A 12,540-nucleotide genomic window follows, 5' to 3' on the forward strand; every position below is an offset into this window, starting at 1 on the left:
TAATATAAATGGAATGACCTGAAAAAACACATGAAAACATTATACTTGAAATATTAATATTAATATTAAATGTCTGCATTAAGAAAAAGGGTGTATTTAAATATAATTTTTATAACTTAATGAGATCTCAAGATAGCACAGTCAACCATACTTAAAGGTGCTATATGTAAGTTTTTGCTATTGCTACATAGCCAATGTAAACATTAACAGCTGTTTACTTTAAGTGTAGAAGATGCGTTGTGAGTACAGCGTTAAACTTAATAACTTTACTAGAGCTTTACTATAGCCCTTTTAAGTGTTGTCAAGTGTATTTTAAGTTGTACTATTATATCATGAACACACTAAGTGCAAAATTAGTCAAAATAAAAGTTAAAGTACAAAAGTCATAGCATTCTTTTGAGTACAATATATTTTACTCATAACAATATAGGTCCTTTCAGACAGTACATTGTTTTTTCCATTGTTGCTTTCAAATTGTATTTTGTGATTTGCAGAACATTACGTTTGTATAATTCAAAAATATCCAACCTTATTTTTTGCTGTATTCAGTAAAAGGCTATGACAGTCAGCCATTTTTATAATACTATTTCACACTCTTAGTCTTAAATTTCAAATTAAATGTTGTAATGCACATGTGGTAGATAGGTGCATAAGAAAATGAAGTCAGGCAAAACAAAGTATTCGGTTACCACATATAGCCAGTGCATTTTCAAAGAACATGGTAATGACAGTGTGTGTGGATTCAACATGTTCAATTATTGTAACATACACAAAATACACAGTTAACCAATGGAAGCAGTTTTATTTCTTATTTATAATATGTGCATGTACAGTTTGGGTGGTAATACATCAGTAACATATCTGTACATGTTGACATTATATGATCAAAAGCGTTAAGTACAAGCTTAATATAGCGAGTCATTCAGAATTCAATTAATATTTGTGTTAATTGGATTCATGTACATAGTTTATATGACACGTAATGTTTCTCACATCTCATAATAATGTACATTAAAAAGTGTTAAATAAATAAAATTATTATCACATCAACTTTTTTTTACTCATTTTGAATATATAAAGTTACATACACAAAATATTCATGCTTGTAACAAAAGTTTCACTTTAAACAACACAACTGATTACCAAAAAAAGATCTCACATATCTAAGTCTGGACCACAAACACATACGCACAAATGTTTTGAATTAGACATAGTTGTATGATACATATCTACGCACTTCTGCAATAGCAGAATTTGACACAGTGACCTTGGTTTCCTTTACTGGACCAGATATCTCAAACCACAGAGCTCCCCTCATGTTTTTCTTAAGTTTAACATCAACTTCAAGACCCAAACAAAAATTCACAAGAGAATTTTGAACGTTAAACTGACTTGACTAATAACTGTGGATGCACCTGAAGAAAATGACTCTCCATCACTTCTGAATGATAAAGAGGAATGTGTGCTCTTCCTGCTGTCCATCCAGGGTTTGCATCCTCACCACTGAGTCTGTGTTGAGTATTTGGATGAACCATCCGCGGTGCAGCACAGACTCAAACTTTGTGCGATTTGAAGGGACGGTCTTCATGTAGAAGACGAAGGAGAGGGTGCTCTCATCAGTCTTGGAGATCTGCTTCAGCTTCTGCTTTTCACACGTCTACAATGACAAAAGTGTGGATTACTTTGCTTTCTAGTATCAGAATTCTAATAATCAACTTGTTTAACTCACGTTTAAATTGAAAACAAAACAATTTCACTTCAATAGTTTTAATGATATACTGTACTTCTTAATTTCCTGAAATAGTAGTAGGGTTCAATGGTTTCAGGGATGAGTTCCATGAACATTTAACCAAATTTAATGCTGTTTTAAAATTCTCTCCTATTTAGAATTGAGTCATCTTTCTTGCAACCTTATTTAATCTGGGTAAGTTTGTCTGCATGTGTGTATTTACAGTATTCTTCTTTTTTTATTTTATTTTATTTTATTCATATTGCACAAACTCATAAAAGGAGTTATCTCAAGACTGCACTCTTTATAAACACAAGAACAAAATGAATTTAGGTTTATCCTAAATTCATTTTGTTCTTGTAAAGCACTTTGTAATCTCTTGTTTTGATAAGTAGTAGTGGTAGCATTATTGCAATCTAATACAACTACATTACATACTGTAATGAATCCTATATGACAGTTATAATGTTGAAACTCTTTTAGAGAGCTGATTAGTTTTGAATGTTCAGATGCATTGTTCATAACCATGGCTGAGTCTTGGTGGATAGGCTTTATCTGTTTTAAATGTAAGTAATTTTTTTGACATATGGTATTCTTTATTTAGCTTATTGTCAACAAATTCCCAAAATCAAGAATGCATTAGTCTAATTTTCACTTCGAAGTTGTAAATCTTTAAAATCTTTAAAAATGGGCCATTTTCAATTACTCTGTCCCTTCATTTTTAAAAGGGACAAAGTAATTTCCTAAAAGTAGTTTTTAGCAAATGTTACTAGTTGTAACTATACATAGTGCATTTGTTGGGACTATTTTCAGAGGCGGATTAATACACATTTGGTGCGTTATGGTGAGTATTTACAGCAGCAGGACAGTGTATGTAGGACTGACTCTAAATAACCTCTTGAGGTTCAACACAACGGAGCAATTGTACAACAGTGTCATGTTTTCAACATCAGTGGTTCATCTCTCTTTCATCATACTCAACAATTCAACATAATTGTTACCTCCACTTGTAGGAACACCGTCCCTCCTTCCTTGCAGCACCTGAGGAAACAGTTGGAGTCGGTAAAGTTTAGGACCACTGGTATTCCTTTGAAAGACCTCCCCATAATGGTTGACTTGTAGTGGTAGATGGTGATTTTCTCTGGATAGACATGCACACAATATAAATAAACAAACAAACAGACAAATAAATAAATAGAAATGTAAAAAAGGAATTTCTAATCATTGCACATGATAATGAATAGAAGAAGAGAGTATCTGAAATTAAACAAATATGTGATTACTGCCATTTAAATCATTCAGGTGATTATTTCGTGCCATGTTGCTCCGTGCTGCTCTCAATGACTAACCTGGATTTGGGGAAGCATAGATGGTTTTCTGCGAGCAGAGACCTCTGAGGTATTGGTGGGTGGCCACATGTACCACTGAAACATTTTCCCGCTCGATCTTGTCCTTTTTGAAGGTGCTTCCTCTTGCAACTGATCAATAATCAAATAAAATGATTATTTGTTCATGTGATTAATTTTTCTACTTATTTAATTCTTATAATTTTCTATAGCCACTGACAGTGAATGCCTCGTGTCTCCGTCTTGAGGAGAGAAGAAAAGAGAGGAGAAGAGAAGAGAAGAGAAGAGAACTTCCTCACCAAGCGTCACTGTGCTGGATTCTGCCACCATGACGACGTCATTGTAGCTACATCCTATCCCATTACATCCCTGACAGGGACTCCCGGGGTTGCAGGCCCTCCCTTTCACCACAGAGACACTGGTTTTCTTCATGGTGACGATAAGCAGATCCGTCTTCTCTCTGTTCTCCATATTTTCTCCTTCGCAAACGTCCTCCTGCAGACTCCCATCATCCTCGTCTTCATTCTCCTCCTCCCTCCTCATCTCCATGCTGAATCTGAGAGTTGTGGATTCCATGGAGACGGGGTGTAAAGTGTCTGCATCGCTGGACGGCTGCTCATTGTGCTCCTTCATCTTGGCTGCCTTGTGCACCTTCTAAAGAGACCAGAAGGAGAGGGTCGAGAGAAACGGACGTCGGGTCAGACTGAGCATTGACAGTGTCTTTTTCTGTCTGACACTTTATGTGTTAAATTCCACCTTAAACCACAGAAGTACATTCAGAAACAGTGAAACGATTTGACTTTTTGGAGGAAAGAGGTAACTGGTGTTCTAAATACTGAGTGAGAAAGGTACAGGGAAATGAAATTTAAGTTTGAAAAAACTGATCATAATAACCTTGCTGTTACTGTTTGATTAAAGAGTAATAAGGAGATAACAGCCTCAGAACAGTCTTCTTCTTACTCTGTAATGTAAAATACAAATTGTAGTTTCACTCGTTAACAAACATTACTGCGGTGCCACCACACTCCTGGGTTTTTTTTTTGTCATGCTTATATATTTGAGTTTTTTTTTTATTGCTTATTCAACAATACGTCTTCTCAGATTAAAAGACTGAAATACAATAGAGAAAAGAATAGAGTCAAGACAGTGGAAGCCCATTAACTCACCAGCATTGGATTACCGTCAGCTAGCATCTGTGCTAACTCCTCTGGTGTGAGAAGCTGCAGGTCTACGCCGTTTATCTGCATCAGTTTGTCTCCTCTCCTGCAATGTTTGGGGTTTTGGAATGATAAATGACAAAATATTAAAATAGTTGCCAATAAATTTTTTGTTGATCAAAAAATCTATTAATCAACTAATAATTTCAGGGCGAATTAACATCATTAAAATCATTATATACTATTTATAAACACTATTATAACGTATGCCTTATTAGAAAGTGGTATGTTCTGCTGGGACTGACTGAGCTTTGAATTATGAATCAAAAGATTTTTATTGACTCACCCTCTCTTCTGCAAGGGTTTATGTTTCTTTTTAATGTTCTCTCTGATCTTGTTTTTGTTTATGTGCCATAACTGACAGCAATGAGATGATTATTTTACTGTTTTTATAAAAAAATACTTTTAGAGATCCCATATCTTTTGTTTTTGTATGTCCTTTCTATGAGAGGGGTTAAAACTATCATTGTCAGTGTCATTTTTTAAAAGCTTTTTATGTTGTTCTTATAGAATCCTGTGTCTTTTTGTGATTTTTATTTGTTAATTGATTTTTTTTTTAGTTATTTTTTGGCAGGCTTCATGCTATGAATAAAATGATTCCTATTCTTGATTTTTATTTTAGTATAACACAAGAAAATTAGTTATCCAATCTCAGAGACTCGATACGTTTTCCACAAGCATTGAAAAAAATGTATTATTCACTGAGAAAACTTGGGTTTGCAATGAAAACAAAAAGTCGGATAAACAGTGTCTGAGTCATACCTGACAAACATTTTTTCTCCAGTTGCATTTTTGTACTTCACCACATTTCCAACTTCATACTGGTGCTTTCCGTCTTGGATCTGGTGGAAAATGACCACGCCTCCCTTAACTGAATCCTTACATTTAGGAATAAAGAAACACATTTTTCTTTGAACAAGCAGCATTAGTCAATATACACAATCATATCTTTTAACATGTTTCTGAAATTTAGCAGTGTTCAGTGTTATAGACAGTTAGATTTTTTTTACCCACCCCCAGATCCATGGTGCTGGAAGTGTCCACTCCTGATAATGCCAAAGACTGAAGACAATACCAGTGGTACTGGCTGTTTTAAAGCCTTCAGTGTGTTTGTGCTTCTGCTTTAGAAAGGGAAGTAGGACTGAAGGGCCACTGACACGGTCGTGGATGGGGAACTGATGTCAGAAGAGGAAGTAAATGAAGATTAGTAAATCTTCAATAAAAAGGGGACACAGTGTGTGATTTTGTTAGAAAACAGAACTTGTAACAAATATGGAGGAACAAGAGATGTGTGAATTCAATAATATAAGCAACTTATTTTATGGCAATTTTACTACAATAACTAACAGCAGCAGAGGCCTGACTTTTTCTTTCTTTACGGGATGTTCACTTCCTTTTTTTCACTTGTATACCAATAACAAGACAGAGCACTTTTACTGTCAAACATTAGCATGAAGACACAAAATTTGATTTTGATTTTATAGTCTGTCACAGTAGACATGGGAACAACTGAAAGAAAACTACTTCCTCAGTGACAGTGGACAGTAAACATCATAAATTTATTCTATGTGTGATTCTACAATCAACCATCCACCTAGAAACTGAAGCGATAATTGTCCGTTCTTCACAAACTGTAATGGTCAGTTTATTTATTGCATTTTCACTTTGTGCCAGTGTGAAATCATTAATGGTATTTTATTAAAGAGGTTTTATTTTATCAGATTATCGTGATCTGCTTTTTATAAATGATCTTGTCCCATGTTTAAAAACATTGTATTGAACGTGACTGTGCTGTACTTCTCATTTACTGTAGTTGTGTGGCAATCACTCTATGATACGCAGAGGTTCACTCTTATGTGACTGTAATCTCTCCCTGTGCTTGTTCTTCCATATCTGTGTACACATATGTATAAAAGTAAATTAGGAAGAATTAGGATGGACAACACAGATTTCGAGCTTGAAGGCACACACTTGACTTTGGAAATAGTAAGTAGACTGTGTGGTGAGAATTTTTTGTTGGGAAATTTTAATGATTTTCTCCTCCTTTTTTTAACGTTTAAAATTGTCCATTGTTGACATCCACATTCATTTGTATCAGTCTCCGTCTTCATCTTGTTGGCAATCAGCCAAATAACTAAACATTGCTCCATTCTCCACAGCGTACCTGTTGTCATGCTGCCTCTGCCCCTTGGAAACAACAATTAGCAGGACTTGAGACTGACACAGCCAGGTGAGCGACTGGTTAGCTTAGCTTAGCATAAAGACTGTACATAGGGGGAAACAGCTAGTCTGGCTTTGTCCAGCAGTAACAAAATCTACCTACAGAACATCTAAAGCTTGCTGATTAAGATGTTACATCTTGTTTGTTTAATGTGTACAAAAAACAACAATTGGTTGTTTTATGGGTGGTTATGTGCCCGACTCTTTCTGGGCCAAGCACAGCCTCTTCCAGCTGTTGGTGGTAGCTTTATATTTACACTACACACGCAAGAGTGATATCAATCCTTTTATCTAACTCTATTTAAAGTTATCTATATTGTTTTTATAGTTATAACAGCATTTTTTAAATAATAAAAACTCCATGAGACTTTTATTCGGTTAAATAAAGGAAAAGAAAAGAAAGAAAATGTTATGTGTGCACGACTGCAAACGTAGTCCAGTGCTAGTGCAACACCTTCACTGTTTTGATACTGAGATGAGCCGTGTTACTAAATTTATACAAGCACACACTGAAGCTATTTCCAGCTTTCCCAGTCGGGCCAGTGAAGTCCAGCTAAATCTGTAGACGCTGAGGTGGATTGAGTTACATGACAGGCACGCACCACTGTTGCAAAATTTCAGGTTTCCCACCGTACACTGCAGTATGCCACAGTTGAGATACGGACCACGTTTCCACCGTCTCAGAAGCTGGCAGAAGTTGACAATCCAAATTCAACCAGGTACTGTAGCATACTGATCCTTCACATACATGAGATTCTGCACGACACGTGTATCTGAGGAAGGTCATCAGTGTAGCAGCTGAAGGTGTTGTAATGCTTTACTAACTTGAATATTGATGTGAGTGCTGTGACTAATGTAAAAACTATTCAAACTATCAGATGAAGTTCTCCAGAGTTATAGAAACAGCTCATACAAAGTTCATTCGACTCTTATGGTGCTTTCACACCTAAATTTCATCTGCTCTGGTCCGATTCAGTTGATTCCGATTCAGGAGTTTGTTAACTTGTAGCATTTTCCCCTTGGTTTGGTTTGTTTTCATACAGAGAAAAATGAACCAAAATACGTCATTACAAACCACGTGAGAACGTTCACTCCGTTTATTGGTCAGATTGTCTGGCGGGAGCAGGAAAGTCCTGTGTGGGCTCAAACTTTTGAGTTCACCTGCTAGTAGGGTCGGATCGAGCACAGACCTCTTTCACACCAAAAAAGAACCGCTCCAGAGTTCGTTTGGGACCGAGACCACCTCCTCGAAAGGGCCTCGGTGCGAGTGTTGTGGGTCGCAACCGAGTGCAATTCGTTTTTTTTTAATACCTGCACAAACGAATTGTACCAAGGTTGAAAACGAACCAGGATTCAGTTTGAACGGAATAAAATTTGTTTGCATCTGAGATTGAATTTGAAATGAAATCTGTACTAAGCCCTCGTAAAACACCATAAATCCTCATAAAATCATTTCAAATCACCCATCAGTCAGGGTAACATATTAGAGTTTAAGGGACAAACTCAAGCTTTGTTTTTAACTGTATGAGGTCTACCACTGTCCCGTATTGTCTCTCTGTGTGTTTTTGTCATTGTGTATGTTTCAGATGGTGATACTGGATGTGTTAATAATAGGGGGTGGCCCTCATGCGTTGACCCTGGCGAGCTTGCTAACCAATCCTGACCCTGACCCAAACTCAGACCCCAGACATGACCCACCCTTCTCCCCCTCCTGCTCGGACCCCCTGAGGACTCAGACAAACCCAGGAACGTCCAATAACAGATGCTACAGTGACAAGAAGAAGAAGAGGAGGGCAACAACTGGTACAATATATTTGACTTTACTTACCAAATCATAATTATGAGATACAATATATCTGAAGTCATAATTTTAACAATAACAATTGCAAATAAAGCTGAAAAAATGTGTTGATTAATCAATAATCCATTACTATCACTGATAAAAACAATCGATCATTTAAAAATATTTTGAAGCAAAAAGTCCAGACTTGCCCTAGACCCAGGCCTCTGGGAAAATGTGATGAACATTTTTATTTTGTGACATGATCTTTACTCGCCCCATATACTAATTAGCAATTTAGATAATTTTCTATAATATTATCTCATAATCTTGACTCAGTCTTGACCCAGTATTTTAAAAGTGTTTTGTCATTCCAAAGATTTTGACAGACGTGGTGCATTTAGTTTCATTCGTTCCATTTGAAACACTGAACAAATCTGAGATGTGGGTGATTGAGGAGTCTGGAGCCAGGTTACTTCAGTTTACTGATGAACGCTCCTTTTTCAATGTTACTACTCAATGTGAAGTACCATAGTAACTAAGACTTTTGCTTCCTATCTGCCCTTATAATTCAGTCCATATGTCGTTTGTCATCAGTCTATGCAGGAATGACACTGGAGGAGCAGTCAGCGAAGTCAACAATATCAGAGAAGGTTGCTTGCCCCCCGCTGAGTCTCCGAGTGGTGGATTCCTATGGAGAGTGGACCACTCTGTGGGAGAGCCAGTTCACAGCTCTGAACATCCCTCATCTGCGCTCACACACACTAGTGCACACTGACCCTCTCAATAAGGTATAAACACAAACAACTTCCGCGGAAGTAGAAACGAGGAAGGTGCTTCTACAATATGAATAAAGATAATTGTGTGTGCGTGTGTGTGTCTGTGTGTGTGTGTTTGTCTTGACAGAAAGCTCTGCAGGACTTTGTTTTAAAGTGTGACCGATCAGCGGAGCTTCACTGTCTTCCAGACCAGGTTTATATTCTGGACGAAAATGCATTTTTCAATGACATGCGACTTGGCAAGAAGGAGAAGAAACGACTGAACATCACCTCGACGCTTAAGAAGAGTTTATCCTTCAGTCTGCCGGGAACCAAACTAAGTGTGGACTTCTTTAAAGATCAGGTGGGACATACAGTATATTGTGTGTCTGTGTCTGTGTGTGTGTGTGTGTGTGTGTGTGTGTGTGTGTGTGTGTGTGTATTCTGCATGGTACATGTCGCTGTACATTTAAAGACAATGAATAACTTGTTTGCATGCATTTTCATGTTATTTAACGTCTTTGAAGCATGTACGAGAATTATTTTAGTTACAATGACTTTAAATTAATTCTGAATGCATACATTCTTATCATTATCATTATAATTGATATAATTAATGGATAAATCGTCAGGCTGCTTTCAGTGTGGGTGTCCTCTCTCTGTTGTGGTCTGCATTTTGGATCAGGTCTAATTATCCTAATTATATGGAATAATGCCAACATTATCCTTTAAGCAGCATGAGAACCACAACCTGAGCATTGCTATTTCCTGAGTTGTTTGAGTTGATGAATCTGAATATACAGGTGGAGAGACACAACTTGGGCAAAGTGCTGGTAAAGGGAACAGTGGAGCACATCGTCCCTGTTATTGATTACAAGGAAGAGACGGAAGAAGAGAGTGACTGCATGAAGGAGGCCATGAGGGTGACTGAAAGGAAGGGCGATGGGGCAAGGAAGAGAGTGAAGTATTTTCAAGTCCAACTTCAAGAAGGCAGCATCCTAAAAGCTCACCGGGTTGTTATGGCAACAGGACCAACCCGTGCTCAGATGGCAAACATCCCTTCATGGGTGAAAAGCATTGGAGAGAGCTACCCAGAGGAGCGACTGCAGCACACAGTGCACCTCATGCACCATCTGACAAATTCTAAGCAAGAACTTAGAGAAACAGATTGTCAGACACAGAAAGAGGCTTTTCCCACTCAAGGTAAGTCAGATTCCTTCTGAGGGTTATGTAACATCACAATCATACAGAAAAGCAAATGGGTAATTGGTACTGCGAAGAAAAAACATTACAAACCTTGATGCTTTGGCACATTTGCCAGAACTGTCAGAATATTGTATAATACTTTGCTTTCACCTGAGGTTTCTGTGCTTTTGAAGACGTCCGTGGCTGTTTGATTCCCCCATCCTCACTGCAGCACTTTCCTTTACAAGTACCTTATGCCTATGTGTGTCTAGAACTGTGTGTAGTGTGTGAGACAGGGCAGAGGGTAATGGTAGTTGGTGGAGGTCTGACCAGCGCTCATGTCGTCTCAATTGCCCTGCAGCAAGGTGCCAGCCATGTGACATGGGTCATGAGGAAGCACCTCCAGGTCTAGTGACAGTGTGGAACTGCATGTGGACCAAGCATAAAGACTTACTGTAGTTATACCTGCCTGCCTCCATCATGCATATCAGTCTTCACTGTTTCTTCTACAGTTGAAACAGTTTGATGTGGGCGACGTGGAGAGTCTGGTGGGTCGTTACTCCCATGTGGAGCACGGTATCAAGATGGATGGCCAAGCGTATCTACGGCAGTTCTATAATGAACGGAGTCTTCACAAACGGCTGGCTATGATTCGCCAGGCAAGGAAAGGTGGGGCTGTCACCCCAGAGGCCTACATCCACCTACAGCCATTCATTCTGAATGGACAGGTGGATGTGAAGACATACTGTCAGGTAATGGTGCATGTGCATCTCATGGGGTATAAAATAAGGGTTTAGTGAATGAGATGAGACGAGACAAGACGAGATAAAATAAGATGAGATTGTATGAGGTAAAGTGATGTGAGGTGACATGAGATAAAATGACATGAAGTCATGTAAGATGAGATGAAAGGAGAGGAGGTAATGAGAGGTCATTAAAGATGAGACAGTTGACATGAGAAGAGATAGGAGGAAATCAGATGAGATGAGGAGGCGAGATTAGGTCAAATGATCTGAAATAAAATTGATATTAGGTTAGAAGAGATGATGTGCGGTACAGATACAATAAGGTGAAGTCAGGTGAGATGAAAGTATATCCGGTGAGGTCAGTTCAAGTCAGATGAGATAATACGATATGAAGTGAGATGAGGGGTTAGGTGATGTGAGGTGAGGTGAGATGAGATTAGGTGAAATGCAATAAAGTGGGATTACTTAAAATGAAATGAGATGAGATCAGGTGACATGACAGGTAGGTTAGGTGAGATAACAAGAAGTCGGGTGAGGTCACATAATGTAATGTGAGGTGAGTTGAACCAGATGTCATCCAACTGTCCAGGTGAGTGAAGCCAGTTGGTGCTACAGGAACCAGGCCTGGAGTCTTTCCCTCAGCACTGGGGAGCACTGGACTGGAGATATGATCTGGCTCGCCACCGGCTGCAAACTTGATGCGAAGCAGGACCCGTTGCTTTCTGAGGTGATAAAGGAATTCCCAATTCAGGTGGGTTGAACAAAGAAATGTATTTTACAAATGTATAGTGTTGATGTGCTCTACTTTCATGTTGTAAGAATAGTAGATTCATAAAATGTTCCCGGCTTCTCCCTGGTGAAGGTGATAGATGGTTGGCCGTGTATATCAGAAAGCCTACAGTGGGCCGAAGGGTGTCCGCTCTATCTGATGGGGCAGTACACCGCTCTTCAGGTTGGTCTACTTTATAGTGTTTTGGTGTGAAAAAATAGGTCTCAACAACAATCTGTGCAACCATTTTACAGAGTATGTATCCCCCCAACCCTCCACCCCCGACCCGAACACACACACACACACACACACACACACAGGTTGGACCTCATGCAGTAAACCTGGCTGGTGGACAGGCTGCCAGCATGCGAATTGCCAAGGACATCATGCGCCACCGGCAACAGGACAGTGGAGGTGCTTCTGACCTGAGTGGGGAGAAATTTAAAACTGAAGAATATATTCAACAGATGCAAGGCCTTTTATGGCTTTAACTTGAGGAACTCAAAATCACGTGTGTGAGCAGTCTTCCTAAATATAATTATGTAAGATGGGACTATATGAGCTTGATTAAATGCTGTGAAACAACAATTCTGTGTCAAATAAACACATGTTCGTCCTTGAGGGCCCAATCAATATTTTTTTTACACATTAATTACAGGTATAGTCACAAAAATATAGTGACATGGATGGAAAATCTGCATGTTGTGTGCTCCTGTGATCAGTGTTTAATATGGCAGATGTAAGCAAATATTTAGTAGCATTAAAAATGTCTACAGAGTGTTTCTCTCTT

General features: G+C 38.4%; 2 protein-coding genes across 2 annotated transcripts; one reads left to right on the forward strand and one right to left on the reverse strand.

Annotated features, from left to right (window-relative positions):
• Positions 1–77: 77 nt before the first annotated feature.
• Positions 78–5,399, reverse strand: LOC111224736. Its single transcript, XM_022749356.1, has 7 exons — positions 5,307–5,399; positions 5,055–5,170; positions 4,242–4,338; positions 3,375–3,729; positions 3,079–3,207; positions 2,731–2,870; positions 78–1,657 (listed from the first exon to the last, which is right to left on the reverse strand). Exons 1-7 carry the CDS (start codon positions 5,316–5,318, stop codon positions 1,436–1,438), a joined length of 1,071 nt encoding a protein of 356 aa, XP_022605077.1. The 5' UTR covers positions 5,319–5,399; the 3' UTR covers positions 78–1,435.
• Positions 5,400–7,202: 1,803 nt separating this feature from the next.
• LOC111223162 lies at positions 7,203–12,278 on the forward strand. Its single transcript, XM_022747202.1, is given in 11 exon segments — positions 7,203–7,231; positions 8,099–8,315; positions 8,890–9,083; positions 9,199–9,414; positions 9,854–9,953; positions 10,011–10,220; positions 10,508–10,641; positions 10,748–10,987; positions 11,571–11,732; positions 11,844–11,933; positions 12,071–12,278. Coding segments are annotated over 10 exon segments (1,734 nt in total). The 5' UTR covers positions 7,203–7,231; the 3' UTR covers positions 12,242–12,278.
• The last annotated feature ends 262 nt before the right edge of the window (positions 12,279–12,540 follow it).

The sequence above is a fragment of the Seriola dumerili genome, unplaced genomic scaffold (genome assembly GCF_002260705.1).
Source record: "Seriola dumerili isolate Sdu_G_001 unplaced genomic scaffold, Sdu_1.0 BDQW01000011.1, whole genome shotgun sequence".
Classification (NCBI taxonomy): Eukaryota; Metazoa; Chordata; class Actinopteri; order Carangiformes; family Carangidae; genus Seriola; species Seriola dumerili.